Source organism: Lynx rufus, unplaced genomic scaffold (assembly GCF_022079265.1).
Source record: "Lynx rufus isolate CCGP_SWC_20201006 ecotype Redwood Valley unplaced genomic scaffold, mLynRuf1.p SCAF_14, whole genome shotgun sequence".
In the NCBI taxonomy this organism is placed as follows: Eukaryota; Metazoa; Chordata; class Mammalia; order Carnivora; family Felidae; genus Lynx; species Lynx rufus.
The window spans coordinates 26,618,567-26,640,543 of NW_025814828.1; the positions used below are offsets into that span (position 1 = coordinate 26,618,567).

At 43.5% G+C, this 21,977-nt stretch overlaps 1 protein-coding gene and 1 long non-coding RNA gene across 7 annotated transcripts in view; one reads left to right on the forward strand and one right to left on the reverse strand.

Annotated features, from left to right (window-relative positions):
- DMD (dystrophin) overlaps positions 1-21,977 on the reverse strand; it is a 1,630,689-nt gene that overhangs the window by 37,068 nt on the left and 1,571,644 nt on the right. For 5 of the 6 annotated variants that reach the window (XM_047076051.1, XM_047076053.1, XM_047076055.1 and 2 more), the window contains one exon: positions 19,360-19,518. The exons of the other annotated variant lie outside the window; for it this stretch is intronic. In XM_047076051.1, coding sequence (XP_046932007.1) covers positions 19,360-19,518 — 159 coding nt within the window. The remainder of the gene's footprint in view (positions 1-19,359; positions 19,519-21,977) is intronic. 6 annotated transcript variants of the gene reach the window in all.
- LOC124509438 (uncharacterized) lies at positions 407-9,745 on the forward strand. The gene is made up of 3 exons (XR_006961441.1): positions 407-500; positions 1,458-1,524; positions 9,726-9,745. It is a non-coding gene; the product is annotated as an uncharacterized LOC124509438 (long non-coding RNA).

Genomic DNA, 21,977 nt, shown 5'->3' on the forward strand with positions numbered 1-21,977 from the left:
TTAAGAGTCAGGCTTCACAGCTTAACCAACTGAGCCACCCAGGTGCCGCTAGAATTGGTCCTCTTGAGTTTAGTAACTTCAGTGACCACAGTTGGCATTTGCAAAGAGGCCTTTTGCAAATCCATCTGGTTCTTTCGTTTTTACACCTCTCTACAGCCAGCAGTGGGGCTCCAGGTCCTACCCCTGAGAACAAGAGTCACCTGCTCTACTGAGGGAGCCAGCAGGTGCCAGAGTCATCGTTTTACCCAGTGGGATTTCCTCATCTATTTCTTCTCCTTCTGAACTCGGCTCTGTCAGGTAATTTTATGACTGGGCCCACTCAGGGCCTCCCGTCTAGAGCTAGACCTGCCATTGGTAGTTGACAGATTGATACGAACGCACTTATCGCTCATTTCGTCACCAGGCAGACAGGGTTCAGGTCCTGGTTTCAAGGCTGCGTAGCGATGATCTCCTTGGCGACTACCAGCCCTGCCTCTTCCCCTTGGAGCATAACACTGCAGGTAAGTGAGGCAGTCCAAACTGTTCTTTGTTCACTCCAAGTACACGTCTCTACGTGTGTTTGCGGAGCCCTGGTTTTAAATGCCCGGCTCGGGGCCCCTACCTTTTCAGGGGAGTTTTAATTCCTGTTACTATAGCAGGAACTGAAGGTGCACCGAGTCATCTGTACACGCTGCTCAGCACGTGCGGGTTTTCTTCCTTTCATTCCATCCGTCAGCCACCATTGGATCAACGCTAGAAGCAGGGGAAGGTGGCTGAAACCAAGGGCTAATGTCATGTGCATGAGCAGCCTCCCAGGACATGTTGATTTTATAGATGTAGGATCAGTGTTCCCTCAGTATTCATTCCAACAGAAATTTACCAGGACAGGATCAAATGAGCCCAACAAGTGCCTTTCTCCTAAACACACAGGTGACACGCATAAATCTTCCATTAACCTCAGTCACAAACTTGATTTCCAGGGACTAGTTTTTCCTCGGAAGACTCTGAAGCAGGATAAGCTGTCAGGCCACAGGTTCAAAAAGAGCTCAAGAGAGGGACCTTGGCCAGAAACCACGTAAAATACCAAGTATTTGAAAAAGTGATGTGTGACGTGTTGAATTAAGAGATAACTTTTCCTAACACATGTAGTCCGGGTTGCGGCGTCGTTAGGGCCTATTTTTGCGACAGGAAAGAGCAAAATAGGGAAATATTTTCTGATCTTGAAGAATATCTGTGCCAGTGCCTTTTAAAGTTCATCATAAGGCTAGGTTTTTTGGACACATTGTAGGGGAGATGGTTCCCATACAAGACCAATAGAATACATACCTCAGTTCCAAGGGGAGTTGTTTTAAAGCTCAACCACAAATACTGGCTGTCAATTTATAGACTGCTAACAATGTGTATCGTGTTCTTGAAGTTGTACATCTCACCCCTCTCACTTCTCTCATTAGAATGTATTTATGATGTCATTTCAATAGAAACGGATGTATGTCAGCGATCGGATGACGACTCCAGGGAGAATCTATTTACGCTCTTGATTATCTGGTAAGTTATATTTCTCTGGTAGCTCCCTAAAGAACACTAATTCAAATTCACCGCACATGGCTTTTGTCACCAGAATTTCTTCCCGCAGCCAGTCCTCCTGAAAAGAAGGCTCCCATTATTTAAGTTCTTATTCTCCGTACAGCTTTAAAAAAAATCCCTCCAGCTGACAATTATGTAGATGCATCTGATTATTTTAGGTCATCCAGTGGACAAGCATGGGTGTCCAGATACAAATTGACATTGAAAATTTTCTCTTCCAGTGCACGTGGAACATTCTCCAAGACAGATCACGTGTTAGGCCACAAAACAAGTCTCAACAAGTTTAACAAGACTGAAATCATATCAAGCCTCTTTTCTGACCACAAGGGTACGTAACTAGAAATCAATTGCAAGAAAAAAATACTGGAAAGACACAAACACGTGGAAAGTAAACCACGAATGGGTCAACCAAAAATTCAAAGACGAAAAAAAAAATACATAGAAATGGAAATGGGAACAGAATGGTTCAAAATCTTTGAGCCACAGCAAGAGAAATTCTAAGAGGAAAATGTACAGGGATACAGGCCTACTTCTAGAAACAAGCAAAGTCCCAAATAAACGAACCTACAACTAAAGGAACTAGAAAAGGAAAAACCAACAACACCCAACAAAGTCCAAAGTTAGTAGAAGGAAGGAAATAATAAAGATCAGAGTGGCATGAATGAAACAGACAAAAAACCAGAACAGATCAATGAAACCAGGGGCTGGTTCTTGGAAACGATCAACAAAATTGCTATAAACCTTTAGCCGGACTCATCAAGAAAAAAGAGTACACAAATAAAACCAGAAATGAAAGGGGATAAAGAACAGCCAACGTGACAGAAATAAAAAGAATTAAATTGGACAACCTAAAATGAATGAATGGATAAGTTCCTGGGAAACTACAGTCTCTCAAAACTGAATTAGGAAGAAACAAAGTTTGACTACATCGATCAGTAGTACTGAAAATGAATCAGTAATCAAAAAAACTCCCAACAAACAAAAGTCTGGGACCAGCCGGCCTCATGGGTATTTTATATTAAACATTTTTTTTAATTAAAAAAAATTTTTTTTAATGTTTCTTTTTTTTTTTTTTTTGAGAGACGGAGTGCGAGCAGGGGAGGGGCAGACACAAAATCTGAAGCAGGCTCCAGGCTTTGAGCTGTCAGCACAGAGCCCAACGTGGGGCTTGAACCCATGGACCCTGAGATCATGACCTGAGCCGAAGTCGGACGCTTAACCGACTGAGCCACTCAGGTGCCCCTTTATTAGAACTAATACCTGTTGTTAAAAAAAAAAAAAATTTCCAAAGAAGAAGGAAATTACAGGCCCAATCTCCCTGACAAACATAGATGAAAAAATCTTCCACAAAATTGAGCAAACGATACACCACATTATGAAAATGAAGGATAAAAGCCTTATGATTATCAAAAGCATTTGACAAACCTTAACATCCATTCATGATAAAACCTCTCAACAAAGTGGGCTTAGAACACACTGCAATATAAGAAAGGCCATATATGACAAACCCACAGCTAACATCATAGTCACTGTGGGAAAACTTTAGAGCTTTTCCTCTAATGTCTGGAACAAGACAAGGATGTCTCCTCTCACCACTTTGATTCAACATACTACTGGAAGTCCTGGCCACAGCAATCTGACAAGAAATGAAGGGCATCCAAACTGGAAGGGAAGAACTATAACTGTCACTATTTACAGTTGACATGATACTATATAGGGAAAACCCTAAAGACTCTAAGAAGTAATGAATGAATTCACTAAAGTTGCAGGACACGACACGAATATGCGGCAATATGTTGCATTTCTAGAGACTAATAACGGACTAGCAGAAAGTAAGAAAATCCCATTTGCAACAGCATCAAAAAGAATAAAATACCTAGGAATAAAATTTAACCGAGGAGGTGAAACGCTTGTACTCTGAAACCTCTAAGACTATGATGAAAGAGGTCACAGACAGATGCAAAGATATTCCACGTTCGTGGACTGGAAAAATATTGTTAAAGCGTCCATACTACTCAAAGCAATCTACAAGATTCAAGGCAATCTCTATCAGAATACCAATAATATTTTTCACAGAAGTAGAACCCATAATCCCAAAATTTCTATGGAAACACAAAAGATCCTGAAAAGCCAAAGCAATCTTGAGAAAGAAGGACAAATCTGGTGGTAACACAATCCCAGATTTCAAGTTCTACTACAAAGCTACGGCAATCAAAATAGTATCGTACCGGCACGAAAAAGGACACCTAGATCACTGGAACAGAACAGAGAGCCCAGGAATAAACACACACTTGTATGGTCAATAGTCTACGACAAAGGATCCAGGAATACCTAACGGGGAAAGATCATTTCTTCAATAAATGGTGCTGGGAAAACTGGACTGCTACCTGCCAGAGAATGAAATCGGACCATTTTCTTCGTACATAAACATGAACTTAGGATGGATTAAAGACCTGAATGTGAGATCTGAAGGAAAACATAGCCAACAATCTGTTGGACTGTGGCCTTAGCCACATTGTTGTGGATATGTCTTCTCAGGAAAGGGAAACAAAAGCAAAAATAAACTGCAACTACATCAAAGTGAAAAGCTTCTACACAGCAAAGGACATCACCAACCAACCAACCAGAAAACGTACTGAATGGGAAAAGGTATTTGCCAATGATATATCAGAGAAGGGGTTAATAGACATCATGTTTTAAGCAACTCTTACAACTCAACACCAAAAAACCCCAAATAATCCAATTAAAAAAGGGGCAAAGAACGTGCATATACTTTTTCTAAAGAAGACATACAGATAGCCAATGGGCCCATGAAAATAATGTCTAACATCACCAATCATCAAGGAAATGCAACTCCGAACTGCAGTGAGATAGGACCTCACGCTTGTCAGAATGGCTATTATCAAAAAACCAAGAAACAAGTGTTGGCACAGAGCGGGAGAAAAAGGACCCCATGTGCACCACTGGTGGGAATGTAAATTGGTACAGCCTCTGTGGAAGACGGTATGGCGTTTCCTCGAAAAATTCACAATTGTACTACCATACATAAGATCCAGGAATTCTACTTCTGGGCATTTGAAGAAAAGACTAACTCAGAAAGATGTATGCACCCCCATGTGTGCAGCAGCATTGTTTACAAGAGCAAAAAACACCCACAAGTCCACTGAAAGAAACATAAAGATGTGGTGTATCAACACTGGAACATTAACCGTAACAAAGGAAAGCAATCTTGCTATTTGTGACAACACGGATGAACCTAGAGAGTATTATGCTTAGTGAAGTCAGTCAGACCGAGAAAGGCAAATAAGCATAGGATTTCACTTATATGGGGAATCTAAAACACAATGGGAACAAATCCCAAACCGAACAGACTCATCAGTCCCAAGACCTAGTGGCTGCCTGAGGGGAGAAGTAGAGAGGCGAATGAGGTGAAGGGGATTAAGAGGGATCAACTTTCGGTTCTAAAATACCTCATGTGGATGAAAAGTACAGTATAGGGTTTGGGAGTATCGTCAATACTGGTAAGCTTAGCATCGGGGGCACCGCATGCTGTATAGAATTTCGAAATCACTATGTTGTACGCGTGAAACTAACACGACACTGTACGTCAATCACGCTTCAGTGCAAAAATTCTAACTATGTCAGACACAAAAATAAACATATTAAAAAAGAACTCGTGAAAAATAGAACAGTGTGAAAGGACTGAGGTAACGTCAGTTACATATGAAAATGAGCAAATGAACACGTTGGCTCATGTTCTTTACTTTAGAACTTCAGAGACACTGCTCTACGAGCACTGAACGGTACTCTAGAATACAAGGTCACACTAAAGCAAAGTCCATTCTTAAGCATGGGGCACCAGGCTGGCTCAGTTGTAAGAGACTGCGACTCTTGATCTTGAGGTGATGAGTTCGAGCCACACCCTGAGTGTACGGATGGCTTAAAAATAAATAACCTTAGGAAAAATTTCCTAAGCAATTAATGGACGAAAGAATCAAACTGGCCTTCGATCTACCTGCGGAGAACATGAAAGCACCTGGCCCCTCTAGCAATCCTAACTAGCTACATGCCAGTCAGGATAAAGAACATTATTACAACAGCCTCTGTGAGTTTACAGAATTCAAGTGTTGAGTTCACGGTGGGTCATCTGCTCCTTAGATCGAACTTCATGCCATGTGTAATGACATCCTTGCATAATGGTATTTCTTACCAGTAAGAGACACTGAACTGTATACCAACGCATGAGCACATACAGCGTCTATTACATCAAGAGGGAACAGCGACAAAGGTCTGCATCTAAAAAGATGAGGCCCACAGAAATCCAGCTTTACCCTCACACTTTATAAAAAGCAGCTCAGTCATAGCCACCAATCTGGATCCAGGCGAACAGAATTATCACAGCTTCTATAAATCTAGCAAATGGGCAGTTTCTAAAAAAAAAAAAAATGGGAAAGACAAGTTTTGCAAGGCTGAAGAATTTTAAAAACGGGCAACGGCACAGAGCTTTTTCCATTACGATAAATTTAAAGCTATACTGTAAAATCTTATCAAGCACCCAGTCAAAAATACTCCTAAACTAGACAGCAAAAGACATTAGTGCACCTTGGCATCACCAGTGTTAATTAAGGAGCAGCTCACGGGGTGGGAAGTGAAAGTAGGCCTATTTTAGGTCTGTCTTAAGCAAAAACAGGAAAAATGGCAGGACCCCCCCCCCCCCCCCCCAGGCTCTTAACACCGTCATCCTTTCATGTATTCAGAGCTCTTAATTCCAACCCCTTTCCCACTGAAATTTGCTCAGCATAAAGGTGTTATACAAGTCTATTACACCTTACTTGGCTCTTACAATAATGTACCATTTCTTCCAGTGATAGGTCCATTAAAAGAGATGTTGAAGCATGTACAGGAAAATTAGGTTGTTTTTGACACATGGCCGTTTTTGGTGCCTTTTACCATCCGTGGCTGAGGAGGGAATTAGAACATGGTTTGAGGGGTGGCTCAGTTGGTTAAGCGTCCAACTCTTGGTTTGGGCTCAGGTCATGATCTCACGGTTCAGGAGTTTGAGCCCCTGTCAGGCTCCCTGCCCCTCCCTCACTTGGGCGCTCGCTCGCTCGCTCTCAAAATGAATAAACATTAAAAAACAAGGACATGGTTTGAGCGCATGGTTTTCGAATCAGAAAGACCCCGATTCACGACTCGACTCTGCCATTTGCTGACTCTCTAGGCAAATGACTTAAGGACCCGTTTCATCAGCGTTAGGCATTAATGAGCCGGTATGTGGCCCATATTCCGTATGTGCAGATGGCTCAGAACCATGGCCAGTTCCTTCCGTTCATTATTATTACTTCTTTCTCTCTACATTCTGTACGTTTTAGATTTAGAAATCCGGTGGGCTGAAAGCTTCCTACCAAAAAAAAAAAATAATAATAATAAATGATCTGAAATGAAAGCTATCAACTAAAGCTTGGCAGAAAATAAACATATACAGTGCTTAGAAATGGATTCTTCAGTATTTGTCTTCCTTCTATATACATCACTGCTAGCTCCCCGCCCCCCAGTCAATACTGCACCAACCCCAGAATTTGGCCTTTTTTTTTCGTATTTTCCATCATCTGTGCTACAGTCAAGTGTACCACAGCTGAGCACCTAGGCAAAATAAAATCACTGAGCTAAAATCACTAGGAAGAGATTTCCTTTAAAATCATCAACCTATGGCCACCGATCATAAAATGTTCAGACCAGACCTACAGGGTTCATGTATCTAGATGTACTTACTCTGTTTTGGGGATATGCCCTTGACACATCAGGGGATACCTTACTTGAGTTCTAACAGAACCTGACAATATTCATTGGCTTTAGTTGATCTTCAATGACCTATTTTTCACAAATTCCTGATCGGGGATTAACACACTATCGTCTATAGAAGAGATACATTAATCAAAATTTCAACAAAAGAAGAGAAAAAGTCATCAAAAATCTTAACTGTATACCTGGAAATAAGGCAGACAACAAAACCCAGAACAAAAATGACAGTGGCTACTCTTCACCATTCAAAAAGCACACTAGGATCGGAGAGGTTTTAGAAGTGAGGAATCTAGTCCCCAGGAATACTACCGTTGGGAGAAGTATGTTTCAATTTTCAGACAAATACAGTAAAGTATCAAACTTTCATTGTCTGTGGTCAGCAAAAAGCCGTAACAGTCGCTAGGAGAATCATAATTTTAAGCTTTGTGTGTCCCAGCTTGAGTCCCTCATGAGTAGTTAGACTCAGCCTTAAATTCTCCTAGTAAATTCATCTTGATGGCCTATTCTTCACTCCCTGGCACGTACTGCTCTATACTCTTGCCATATCTGATCCTACGGCCTCCTCTGTTACAATGACAGAAACTACAGAATCATTTCTGTAAAGCCAGCCCAGTCCTTGTACACGAATGTTCCTGGCAGCATTATCCATAATGGCCACTGAGTGGAAACAACCCAACTGTCCATCACCTGCTGAATGATGAGAAAATGGTGGCATATCTGTATCACGGAATATCATTCGGTAATAAAAAAGAACTTAGCACTAATACATGCTACCACATACATGTCTCTCTAAATATGCTACGTGAAAGAAACCACTTACACAAGACCACATATTGTAGGACTCCATTTGTATCAAACGTTTACAATGAGCATATCCATAGACACAGAAAATAAAGTGGCGACCGTCTAGGGCCGGAGCAAGGCTGTCTTGGGAGAAACGGACAGTGACTAAAAACGGGTAGAGGTTTCTTTTTGATTGTTCTAAAATTGTGTGCTGATGGGCGCACAACTCTGTGAATATACTACTAAAGACTGAATTATACAGTTTGAATGGGTGAATTGCATGGTTATGGGAATTTCTCTCAATAAAGCTCTTATAAAAAATTAAGTTCTAGGGGTGCCTGGGTGGGTCAGTCAGTTGGGCGTTCGACCCCAGTGTCACAGGGTCGAGCCCCTGCATTGGGCTCTGTACTGGGTGCGGAGCCTGGTAAAGATTCCCTCTCCCTCATTGAGATAAAAAAAAAAAAAAAAAAAAAAAAATAAGTTCTAAATTCAAAATCCTCTTCTGATAGCACACAAGGTATTTTCCCAGTGCAGAATAATTTTCTAATGCCCTCTGCTACTATGGAGGAATCAAATTTAAGCCATTACGTAAAAGAAAAAAATGGTGTATACGTGCCTGCAGAATTAGCTATGCAGCTACTTCCCGATACTTTTAAATGATGAATTTTAATAAGAGCCTAAAAATAAGCCCAGAAAATGCTCAAGTCTGGGTCAACCTCCACAACTTAGTTGTTTTCACTCTAATGGAAAATGATAGAACGACCTACACAGGCATAATAAAAGGTCCGGGGAAAGAGCAGTAACACCAGAGAGGAGAAAAACAAGGAAGACAGCCAAATATCAACGCCCCCAAACCCATCCTGGAACAGGAATATTCCAAAGGGTATTCATCCTTTCGTTTACCCAACACGTATTTGTACACCCAGCACCACAGAGATAAAGATGTATGAGACACTGCCCCTCACCTTCTGGTGGGATGGTGACAAGCCTTACCCTAATGCCCACTGACTGGGAATTGTGCTCAGTGCTAAAGCTCAAATTACAGGTTATTTCAATCTTTGAAAAAAATCACTTTGATCTATTAGGAAATTATAGGGAAAGGATCATAGGGGTTTATTTATGCCCGAAAGTTAGCAGTCAGGGGGGTACCGTAAGCAACCCAGAATTGAGAGATGCAAAAAAGAGAGTCAACTTTAATTATAAAGATAGTTTGAAAGAAGGAAGAAGGATGTTTAGTTAGCTGCAGAAGCCATCCACTTAGGCAGTAGCACACGCCAGGAGCCCATTTCTAACTGGGCATACCCAATTACAATCAGGTACGCCAGGACATCCTTCATCTTCTTTCCATGCATCTTTTCCCCTAGGAGGCCCCTAACCTCTCCCGAGGCCTCCTCCAAGGCCACCACCCCACACGCCCCCAAACCCACTGGTCCTCAATCCAGACTGCTCTTACAAACTTCAGACCTGTGTTTTCAACAGTCTCCTGCATGTCTCCATCAGCCACGGGGTCCGTGAACTGGAACTTCCTAAGCCACACGATGTTGGTATAGTGACCGTTTACCCTCTTAACATTTCAGTGTCAGAAAAAAAGCCAGCTTGCTCAAGTAGCATTCCACTGAGCCACATAGCAGCGACCTATCTTTTACATTTACCCCTTAAGCTGTGGTCGAGATGAACACTGCATCAGCTTTTCTGTTACAAGTCACAGAAGAAACGTCTTCCCGTGAATTGGTAATACGCATTTGACTATTTCACAGACCAGGAGCGGCCTCAAATAACAACGGGCCTTTGCATCTCACTACTCAAAAAAAAAAAAAAAAAAAAAAAGATTCAACAGCAATTGTGATTGAAGTAGAAGTGACTCTCGTTGGTGGACATCCTTGAGAATTCAATCAGATGAGATCATCTACGAACTCCACGGATCAAATTAATTTTGTCAAGTAAATGGTGGGAGTTCTTATTTAAATTAGTCTGATTGGAAAGCCAGGGTTACTCGCTGGGATATTCCACGAAAAGAGTACAAAGAATTTCCTATGGCCACGAGAGAGGATTTAATACCTATCTTCGGATTTTCCAGACTAAATCATTTTGGGGTCTGCATTTATACGGCTTCACTACTAGAGCAAATCAAAAATAACCGCTGTGAGATAAATCCAGGCTTCGTCTGCACAGACACCTCTTACAGCTACTTCCTCCAATGGCCCCCCAAAGACAAGAGCTGTAGACTTCTCACCAACCACGGGGGAGAGCCACTTGTACTGTTTCGTTGCCTGGTTTTCACATCCAGTACAGATGTGAATTTCTTCCCAAATTGTGTGCCGCAGGACATGACGGGTTCGGCTGAGGTCAAGGATGGGTCAATACTGGATTAAACAAATCTGATCCTGTTTCTTCTCGACCCCTCAAGGCAAAGGTGAATTAATCATGACTTTCCAAGGCAAGTGTTTCCAGAGCTTATCTGTCCCTGCAATCACTTCTTAAAGAGTATCTTAGAGGTATTCTGCAAAACACAGCATTTTAGGCGACAGTGCCCTTCTTCCACGGAGAAATGTCATCATTTCTTTGGCCTTTAATGTTAAGCTTTCCGCAGTTATCAAAGGCACTAGAAGCAACCCCGTAAAAATGTCTTGCAGTCTCTGTTACAAAAGTATTGATAAGGACACTAGCCAGTGATCACGTCAAGTGTCAACACTGTTTAAGTGTGCAGGACTGCTGGGGCGCCTGGGTGGCTCACTCGATTGGGCATCCGACTCCAGCTCAGGTCATGAGCTCACGGTTCACGAGTTCGAGCCCCGCATCAGGCTGCATGCTGACAGTTCAGAGCCTGCAGCTTGCTTCAGATTCTGTATCTCCCTCTCTCTCTGCTTCTGCCCCACTCACACTCTGTCTCTCTCTCTCTCTCTCCTCCTCAAAACATTTTTCAAAAAATTTAAGAAACTAGTCCACGACCGCCCGAGTTTAAATCCAAGCCCCATTCCTTGCTAGCTCTATGATGTGTCCTTTGTTCTCGGTGCCAATGAGTCTTTATTTGGGAAGCACCTTCTCCTTCATAGTGTCATTGTAAGGATTAAATAAGATCGCACGTGTACTCCGAACAGTCCCTGTCCTTAGCAAGGATATGGCGCTTAAATGACAGCTCTGTTTTTACTGTCGTTCCTATTTACAGCCAAGGAAGATGGTGTTTCCTTAGGAAGGTGCCTGCTGCTTTCATCCAACATTAAGAGACTGATATACCATGATGTTTCCTCTTATCCCACGGACTGTGGGGAAACTGGGATGAAATCTGAATCCCAGTTGTATCAACTATACTAACTATCCCTTCTACGTTCAATGATTTACTAGTTAGACTGTGGGAATCTTATTGTTGTGTTTTTGTTTTTTTGTTTCCAATCCTTTTTGGAGAGCTAATACATAAAATCAGTACAGCAAATTGCCCCTTGAATCGCTTTGGACAAACAGAACTCAGGAGGCCCAGGCCACAGGTCTTTTTCTCTAGTCATTGACCTTCGTCCATCAGTAGCTTTTCCTGTGTGTACTGTGTTCTTTTGCTTGTTTCCGAATGATCATACCTCCCTGTTCCCCAATTTAAAATGTCCAAACCACCCAACTGCTGTCTCTTCCATCTCCCTTGTGGCCTCACTCATTCAGTGACCTTCCCATTCCTCCTCCCTTCTTCCCTTGACCACCACATCCTGAGCTCATCAGACCTTGGCCATCGTTCAGTGAAATGGTTCCACTACCTTTCCAGCAAAAAGTAGAAAAGTCCTGGGAAAGTCCTATTTGGTCTTTATTTTCAACTCTAGTTTCGAAGGTCTCTCCAATCCCTCCCGACAGCCTTAATCACTGACCTCTGTGCCCCCTGAGCAGTGGTAACGATGCGTCAGAATTAGCGGTTTACATTTAGTTATTTGTATTTTAATGCCTTTTCTTCAGTTTTGAGCCCCAGGAAGGGAAGAACCGCGGCTTTTTCATCTTTGTAGTCCTGGCAGTTTGCGAAACACATTAAGCGTTCACTACCTATCCGCTGAACTGAATTGGAATTTTATCCTCAGGCCTGGAAAGCAGCTAAAGAAAGTCATGACCACAATCAATTCTAGGGCAGTAGGATGACGCCGCAACGTGAGGCAAGAGGAGGACGAGGGGGTTGCTGAGGGATCTAAAAAGGCAAACTGGATCATAAGAGCTTTACCTTTCATCCAGCCTGTTCGAGGGAGAGGGCAGCTGTACCGGTAATTCCTGAATATTCCTATCACCAGAAGGGTACTTGGTTTTTCCTTGAGTCCTTCATGACTATCCCGTTTCTTACGCCAAGAACCTAAGCTCACCAGACGACTGAGTGACTTTTACTCTGATCTCTAAGATAAGTGATTGTGAGATAGGCGACCTATGTTCAGTCTCTGAACATCTCTTCCCCATTTAAATAGATTAAGTGTTTGTACATAAATGCGATGGTGTCCCCCCGAAGAGGTTTCAGGCACCAGTAACACATGTTGTACAGCTAGACAGTTAAAAAGAGAATTAGGAACAAGGGAGAAATAAGTTGTCCTTCGGGGTTATCCATCCCCTTCCATGAATCGGTTAGGATGAACTGGTCCCCTTGGGCTTTGTTTTGATGAACTCAGGACAGACTGAAGGAAATTGAGTTCACTGGACTGGTTCGTTAGAAACCGAGCCTCTGAATCACGGTGACGGCACCCCCTGTGCCAGTATTCCCTGCCCAAGTAGAGCTAAGTCGGTTGACTCCGGCATAGCTTATTAAGGCTATGGGTACGCCCTTCAGCTTTTCTTCATATGGTGGCTTTCCTCACCGGAACAGACCTTGGTTGTCCGACTGATGAGGGAAAACTCACTCCCTTTATCTAATCAAGCTCTGCAGGCCTTTGTTTTGGGGGTGCATGTTGCCAAGCGACCCGAAAGCCTAGTTCCATGCAATTCCTTGGATACTGCTACTCTTTTCCCCCAATCCAACTTTTCAAAAAAATGTACAGGCCAGCTATGAGAATCAGTCTCCGCTAATGACCCATGATGTCTACTGAACGCTGAACGCTCATTCCATTCTCCTCCCCACCCCCGCTCCATACCCTAATATTCATCGCCCACATGGTCTTCAAAGGTGGCCCTTCTCCCATTCAAGCCCACACCTCCTCCTGTGCCCATAACCACTCTCGCTCCATCATTCCCAAGTTCTCCTCCCCTCTTCCTCTGGCAAATCCTTCCAGCGTGTACAAGTTACTAGGGATTGTTAAGTAAAAAGAGAAGACCGAGGTGACCCCTCCACGGTATTACTCTATGAAATAATCCCAACGACCACCAATATATTGGCAAACAATTACATGTGTAGAGAGTAGCTATAAGGATACCTAAGAACTCAAGAAACGAACACCTTTGGAGCTGGGAACATGACAGCCAGGGGATAAAGTTGGAGAAAGACTCATTCTTCTCTGTATGCATGTTTGAACTATTTGGATTTCGTTTCATGTGCGTGATTACCTATTTTTCAAAAGGTAATTACACAGACATCTTCACGTTCAAATCTTCCAGAGTTCTACCAAGCCCAGAGTCGTCCTCCCACCACACTGGGTAGGCAAAGTTCACTCTTGTGGTTTCAAGTGCTACTTGGGAGCTGGTGACTCCTAGATCTAGTATCTCTGGAAGCTTCATAGTTGCATTTCTGACTGTCAGACATTAACCCGTGGATGTGTCACCAGCCCCTTAACTCAAGCCCTCCCACACCCCATTCCCTGTCTTCCAGCCACTTGACCCTTGAGGAAGGACGTCTATAAATAGTGTCAATCCTACCAACTTGTATTTATTTTAAAAATATAGCTAATGGGGCACCTGGGTGGCTCAGTCGGCTAAGCGTCTGACTTCGGCTCAGGTCATGATCTCACAGTTTGTGAGTTTGAGCCCTGCACCAGGCTCTGTGCTGACAGCTCAGAGCCTGCTTCAGATCCTCCACCTCTCTCTCTCTCTCTCTCTCTCTCTCTCTGCCCCCTCCCCCATGGACACTCTCCCTCTCAAAAATAAACATGACAAAAATTTTAAAAAATAGATAATTTAAAGGGGCCCACTTGTCCTCCCCCTGGATCGTCAGTCCCAGCTGCCAACGACCATCATCTTGCCAGGCGCCCTCTAGAACTGGGGCTTGTCCCTTCCGTCCCCAGATCCCTCGAACAGCAGCTCTGCCCCTGCCCAGAAATACCACTCAAATTCAGCCTGTCTGCCCCATTTCTCTTTCTTGAGGCTTCACTGATCTCTTTTGTGGGTTTCCATGCTACCTCCCGATTTGAATTACTGTTTCCAGTAGAGTTCTTTTCAAGGTCACCCTCCACACAGCTGCCCGAGTGATGGATGTAAGCATAAATCTAAAAGCACCACGCCTGGCTGATGCCCGAGTGGCTCCCAGTCCTAGGTGAGGTGGCATCATGCCCTTCCCGGCCTGGCCCTGCCCACTCGTGAGGCCTCATCGTCTCCCGTTTCTTGCCTCATCACAAAAGTGACACCACTGTTTGCAGTTTCCCGAACATTCCCTGCTCTTCCTCGCCTTGACCCCCCTCTGCTCCTCCTTCTGCCGGCAAGGCCACTCCTGATCCCCCTCAGCGTCCTGTCGTCTTGCCTGTGTGCTTACCATCACTGGGGACTCTTACCATCAAAGCCCTACTGAAGTCGCGTGGAGTAGACTGCGGAAGACTAGGCCAGCCCCGGGCCCCAAGTCGTCCCCTCATTTACAAGGTAAAGCAACAGGATCGTGATTTCCAGCCAGTTCAACTCTGTGCTGTAAGTAGCCAGTCTAGAATCCTCGTGAATGTAACACTAGTAAGCTGGCGTTATCACTGGAGCAGTGAAAAGGGGCAAGGGAAACTCAAACTGAGACTGCACACTGTCTTGTTTGCCCAAAAACAAGACCTACGAAAGGCACCGAGTAGATACTAGGAATCCACAGGGCTCCCTGCTGTCATATAACATCTCCTGACAACTGTAATTAACTTCAGACTTCACCGTGAATCGGGTTAGTTAGTATTTACTCTCCTTCTAGCCTTGGGGACAATCTAATCACTTTGCTATGCAGGCAGCAGGACGACAATGAGTTTGGGTCTTTCATAAAGGCTACCTTTTCATTGCTAGGGTCACACCTAAAATTTCAGAGCAGGTCTGACTTCATTTGGACGGTGCAGAGAAAAATACACTGCAATTTGACACTGGGGATTTCCGTCAGGAGACCGCAGACTTTTGAGTCTCTGCAGTAAAAAAGCGAACTCTGAGACTGCAATGCTGAGGACACACACTGGATAAAATTCTCATGTCCGACTGATCTCACTCAAATGACAGTCTGCATGATCTGCAGAATGAGCACAAGACATTTTGCAGAAGGGAAACATTAAAGACTGTGTAAAGCCGCTAGTCATCCAACTTTAGGAGAGAGATGCTATCAAGAAAATTCAGAGTCAGATTTAGCTTCTGCTCAGGGCTCTCACTCTACATTTGGGGCATGAACCAACGATCAAGAGAATGGGAGAGACTTACACGGCCTAGGATTTGGCAAACGGATGTTTAAGATTCTCAATTAATGAGAAAGCAACAGTTGGTGCTAATCAAGGAACTTGGGAAAAGAAAGACTCTGAAAAGCAAGAAGAACAGCTTTTAAAAGGCATTCCTCTACAAAATTCGGCTTTAAAAATAATCTTAGTCAAAAGTACATGCGTGAGGGCCACACTTAAAATAAATTCAGCTTCATTTCTTTCACTCAACAAATATTTATTGAATGCTATGTGTGGCAACTAAGAGAAATGGAATCCTAAAGGCAGAGATAAGACACCCTGGAGACACTTCTAAATTAGGCATTCTCTCCCCTTTCCAAGGGGAATGGGGGCAGGTGTCATGAAAAACAACAGAATTCCATACCGTATCTCATCGGAAATGGTGATCTCCGAGCCCCTTTCCTTTGCTAACTTATTCGGAGATTAGTCCTAAGGTTAGAACAAAGGAACGCAAAATACACATAGATACGGTAATAAACATACATCCAAAGGACATGGGACAATCTCAATTTTAAATTTCCACTCCCGCTTTCTCTCCAAGTACGCTTGTATTTGTCTGATCGTATAGCCCAGAGAGTGTCCTTTCAGGAGACAGTGTACCTTTCGCTCTGCAGAGACATTTCTTTGGAATGTGGCAGGACGTGCAAATGGGACAAAGTGGAGAGAGAAAGAAAGAAACTCACCCTGATGACCTTTACCTGAAGGTCAAGAGAACTTACAGTAAGACTTCCATCAACATCAGATTCTTCATTTGGCGGCTGTGAGGAGCCCTGGTGTAATTTCTTTCTTTCACAGAATAAACCATCCCGTTCTTGTAGAACGATCTTGGATATTTTTCAGGATAAAGTAGTGATCCCTGTACCCCAAGTACATGAACTGGTTTATTCATGTCTATCTAGTCCTTAATAATACTGTCTCAAGGCGCCTGGATGGCTCAAACATCCAACTTCAGCTCAGGTCATGAACTCGTGGTCCGAGGGTCTGAGCCCCACGTTAGTCTCTGTGCTGATGGCTCAGAGCCTGGAGCCTGCCTCACATTCCGTCTCCCTCTCTCTGTACCCCTCCCCACCCATGCTTTTGTGTGTGTGTGTGTGTGTGTGTGTGTGTGTGTGCGCGCGCGCGTGCGTGTGTGCGTTCTCTCTCTCTCTCAAAAATAAAAAAATGAACTTAAAAAAAAAATTCCAGGGGCACCTGGGTGGCTCAGTCAGTTAAGTGTCCGACTTCGGCTCACGTCACGATCTCCTGGTTCATGAGTTCGAGCCCCATGTCGGGCTCTGTGCTGACAACTCGGAGCTTGGAGCCTGTTTCAGATTCTGTGTCTCCCTCTCTCTCTCTGCCCCTCCCACTCTCATGCTCTGTCTCTCTCTCTCTCTCTCTCAAAAATAAGCATTAAAAAAATAAAAAAAAATAATATGGTCTCACGTCAAGGTCCATTCCAGGGAATATGTGACAATTCTATACAAATTCTATTTACAGAGAATGACTCTTCTTTGTTCGCTGGCCCAAGGGGCACTTGGCTATTTTTGAGTCAGAAAATCTGGGCCTGAGGTTGGTTCTGCCACTGGCTGGGTGTGAAATTTGGGTCAATCCATTTGAACCTCTGTGAACCAGCATCTTCCCATCTAAGTTCTTTACACAGCTTGAAGGAAGATTAAATGGCCCAAAATACAGTCAAGCACTCCGGAAATGATGAAACGATATGCAAATGACATTTATCAGCAGTCTTTACCCTGGCTGTCATGGGACGGAAGCAAAGTGTGCTAACAACAAACAAGACCAGACTCTTGCCCGATGACACAGACAGATCTATTGCGCAGTGGCAATCATCTTATGGTACAAAACTATTTTTACTCCTGGGTTGCGTCAAATGCTACTTACAATGCCAATTCCAACTTTTTCTAATTTGACTTTGACCCCTGAAATAACCGCAGGTTTAACACAGAGGGATACTCATCAGGATACTCTTCAGTGCCAGTTCAGTGCCAAAGGAGACCAAAAATAAGGTCACCATGAAAACCAACAAAACGTTCAGTATTACCTCCTGGATGGCACTCGTGTGACATCCTTGCTGTATTCTTAAAGTTAGGTTTTTACCGAACATCCCAGGATTACCCCCTGAGTCTTCAAACCATGCTAGGTACTGTAGGGGACCACTAAGAGGATTAAGACCCAGTCCTTGGCCCAAAGGCATTCCCCGTCTTATTCGGGTTGGGGGGAGGGCGCCACACGGGGCATCACTGATAAAAAGGCAAACCATCAGGGAGTTCTCGGAGAAAGATTCACAATATTCGGAGAATACAGGCAAAAGATCTATTACTTCCAAATGGAGGGCTCTAACAGGGCTCCGTGGAGATTATTTTGAGGAAGGTCACGGAACATGGGTAGGACTCCTTCATCAGATATGGGAGGGAGCTTGCGCGTGACCCAGAAAGTGGATGAGGGCAGGATGTACTCGGAAACGGTTGCTAGAGCAGTGTGGCCGGAACACAGGTAGAAAGGAAGATAATGCTGTAAAAGGAAGAGAAAATTCTGGAAGGTTTTAAAGGCCCAGCCGAAAAGCCGGCTTTTTGTCTTCCTAGATGCAGACATCCAACAAACAATGAACGCCATGATGGTCCTGGAAAGATACACGATGCAAGTCCGTATGGGGGATATATTATTGGAGGGGTGAGAGAGGCAGTGAGGGGAAGCCCACCGGATAAGGAGCGTGGCCACAGGTCGGGGGTTTTAAGAGCTAGAAGGTGGGCAGTGGCGGCAGAAAGCAATGGATGAACGGCAGTTTGCTTTTTCATCTTGAGGTGACAATACTCCCCGAGGGCACCGGTTCGCAGACATACCAAGCTGCCTAGATTCACAGGTTTTGGAGCCTTGGGCTAAATCACAGAGATGAAAGTACTCGAGTCCCACAAATTTGAGCAATTGCTCCTTTAAAGACTTGCCTGGTGGCATTTGTCTAAAGAAGGCACAGGGAGTTAGAAGTGATCATATGTAAAAGCCTTTCTCAACCAAGAGATCTGTGAGATAATAAATCTAACAGCAAAGTGAAAGTCCAATGATTTCTATTATCCTGACACCACACAGAATCCCAGAGTTTTACATCTTTGTCCTCCCTGCAGACAGGGTGAATTTTCTTTAGCCTTTTAATTGCTACACAGTTTCCTTTCTTCTGGGAACACCTTTTGCAGATGATACTGACAACCGGAATTGTCTCACTAATCTGCTCTGGTGGTGAGCATACGTGATTTCTGTGGCCGATGATGAAAAATAAGATGAGTGAATTCGTTCGCAAATGAGGCAAAGCCAACGAGCCTACTTTCTTGAACGCTGTGGCGTAAATAATATGGCCAAATACATGTACCCGTCGTATAATCGTGAAATTAAATGACTTGCTTTGCTCTTAAATTCTAGGCTCAAATATAAAATCAAAGCCTCTGAAACACATGCAACAAATCAAACACCACCATTAGCATTAATTCCTTTCAGCCCTCAATTAGGACTTCTTAATTATACTATTGCATTCATAGAGAGAGAGCATCTGTAAACGGAGCTCAACAGATTATCGCAGAAAACAATTAGACACAGAATGACTCTAAGTGAAGACTCCTGGCGCTTTTCTACGTGTGCACGTGTATGCGCTCTGCATACCAATGACAAAGCTAGAAAGAAAACTCACCTGTTTTCTTCCTCAAGATCTGCTAGGATTCTCTCTAGCTCCCCTCTTTCCTCACTCTCTAAGGAAATCAAGATCTGGGCAGGACTACGAGGCTGGCTCAGGGGGGAGTCCTGGTTCAAACTTTGGCAGTAATGCTGGATTAACAAATGTTCATCATCTCTGGAAAATAAAATCAAAGGTTTTGGTTTTTTCCCCTCTTATTTTGTTCTGGGGGTCAGGGACTCGGGTGTGTACTTAAAAATAGAAACATTTGCTCTTAACAAGTAATTAGACCCTTCTTCCTGTTTCTTAAGACACTTGCATACTTTTGAGGCTGTGATCTACCGTCTTATTGGTGAGAATTCAAAGCACTGCTTACTCAAATTTTCCAGTGAACGTGGCCTATTTACGTGGGTAAAGGAACGGCAGGGTTACGGACACACCGGGACTCTGCGTTGACCACTCAACCAATAGTTAACAAATATTAAAAGGCAGAACAATGGCTCCATCACTGAAGCCTGTCAAGAAAACCTGTTCACTGACCCATGCTATTGTTGATAATGACCAGGGGAAAAAAATGCAGCCTTTACCATCATAAATATGTTCCTAAGGGGAAGACAAAGTAACCAAAAAGGGTTGCTTTGGTAAGTCGGTTTGAACTTAAAAAGCCATGGAGGCAAGACGGTAACAATAACGAACCTGTAGACAAATGATGGTTTCACTCAATTGTTGTTCAAATAGAAAAACAAAAATGCGAAGGGAAAAAAAAGCCATTAGGATGATTAATTCAAAGAAGCCTGAACAACTCATTCTTTGGAACAGCTTTTAAGGACTAATCCTCAGGAACAAAGAAGCAAAAGGCTCACAATTTGGGGAAGCAACTGCAATGTCTCCGTAAAACTAGAACTCTTTTAATACACGGGAGAAATCATTTTCCAAATGTATTGCTCCTAGCTCTTTGGAAGCCTGTGTGCCTCTAAGTTGTAAGAACCTCGGTTCTATTCTCAACGAGAGGCTAAAGCCCTTTGTTTCTGGTTAGATAGCAGGATGATATGTTAATATCCCCCTAAGTCTTCTGAGTTGAAAAACAGTTCAGGTATTTAGGCAAAAATCCTCCTGCCCGAAATGATTTTGGTCTGTCAAGCCAGGTAATTGGCTGAGAAGTGAAAAGTGGACTACAAACAATTCCTGGGTGTTAAAAACAAACATTTACGTGAAGTCACCCAATGCACCAAACCACCTCCCCAGACCTGCCCCCAAAACATCAGGATTTTATCACCTAACACTGAGTCAAAATGGGTTTTATGTCCTCAGAAGGAGCTAAAGCTACATTTCATTTAAAAATTGTAGAAGGATGTTTTACTACCCAACTTACCATCCCTTTTCCCAAATTCTGGAATTTTATTGCTAGAACGTCCCATGTTTAATTACAACAGAGCTACAATTAAGTTTCTCTTACTGTTCTCTCAGGCAGCCACTGAATGGCGGCCATTATGATGCGGCTACAACTTGAATTAATTTCATATCAAAATCGGCGACCCAAAGAAGCAAACCATCCAGGCCGTTTACGTCTGGTTGATTCTTTGGCCACCTGTTTTCCTGTCAGTGGATCTCATATCGTAATCCTACTGATACTTATCCCCATGGATGAGAAAGAGAATATACCACAGTTACGAATGGGGAAAAGATGGGTTTTGTTTTAAGTAGCTCAGTCACAAACAGATGACTGACTGTCGACTTGATTCACCACTCACCTTTGAAAGTGATCGCCTTTATCTACCAGATGACTTGTTCTCACGTCTTCAATAACCAATTACGTATAAATGCCACTCGGGTACTATTTCCCTCAGCCTAATCCTCGTAAAGGCCCTTGCCTCATCTGAGTGTGACCGGGAGGTGCCACACCGACAGAGTAGACTGACCCCTCATTCTTCCCTTTGTCTAGATTCTCCATGACAAAGTGGCGAGACATCTGTAACTTACCAAAGGCATCACTGTGCTTTGACTAGATTTTTTTTTTTTTCTTCTCTCTCTCTCAAGTATCCCTTCAGTTCGCAGGTCCTTATCTGTTCCTTCAGATTAGCTTCTTCGTCAGCTCCCTCCACCTCAGGCCCTTGATTCATGCACTATTTCTGTGTGTTCCTCATTGTGAACACTTCCCTTACTCCGTAATGAAGTCTCTGTTTCCCTGCCATAGCTGTGTGCTTCTACTTGACAGGCCTGGCTTATCATCCCACTAAAAAACTTCGACCTAAATCTGAGCTCCTTCTTCTGAAACCCTTCGCAAGGCTGCCTCGCCTTATTTGGCTAGCGAAGATGCTACCACTTTGGGTCTCTGAAGGAAACTACCCAACTAACCTGCCGGATGGGAATACCCATCCAACTGTACCAAGGTTGGATGTCCACTCCCCCTGAGTGGAGGAAATACCACTCAGCCATCACTTTAAAAATTAATATCCAATCCCTTTAAATCTCTGGCAGGTTTCGTCAAAGATCAAGCATTTAACACAATTTCAATATTTGCACCTGGGCAGCCTGTGACGGTCTGGTACTAAATAAGAGTAAGGCAAACTGGTTTTGCGACTCTGGAATTGCCAGTAAGGCCACATCTTGGATGAGCTCCTTCCCTGTCAGGTTGT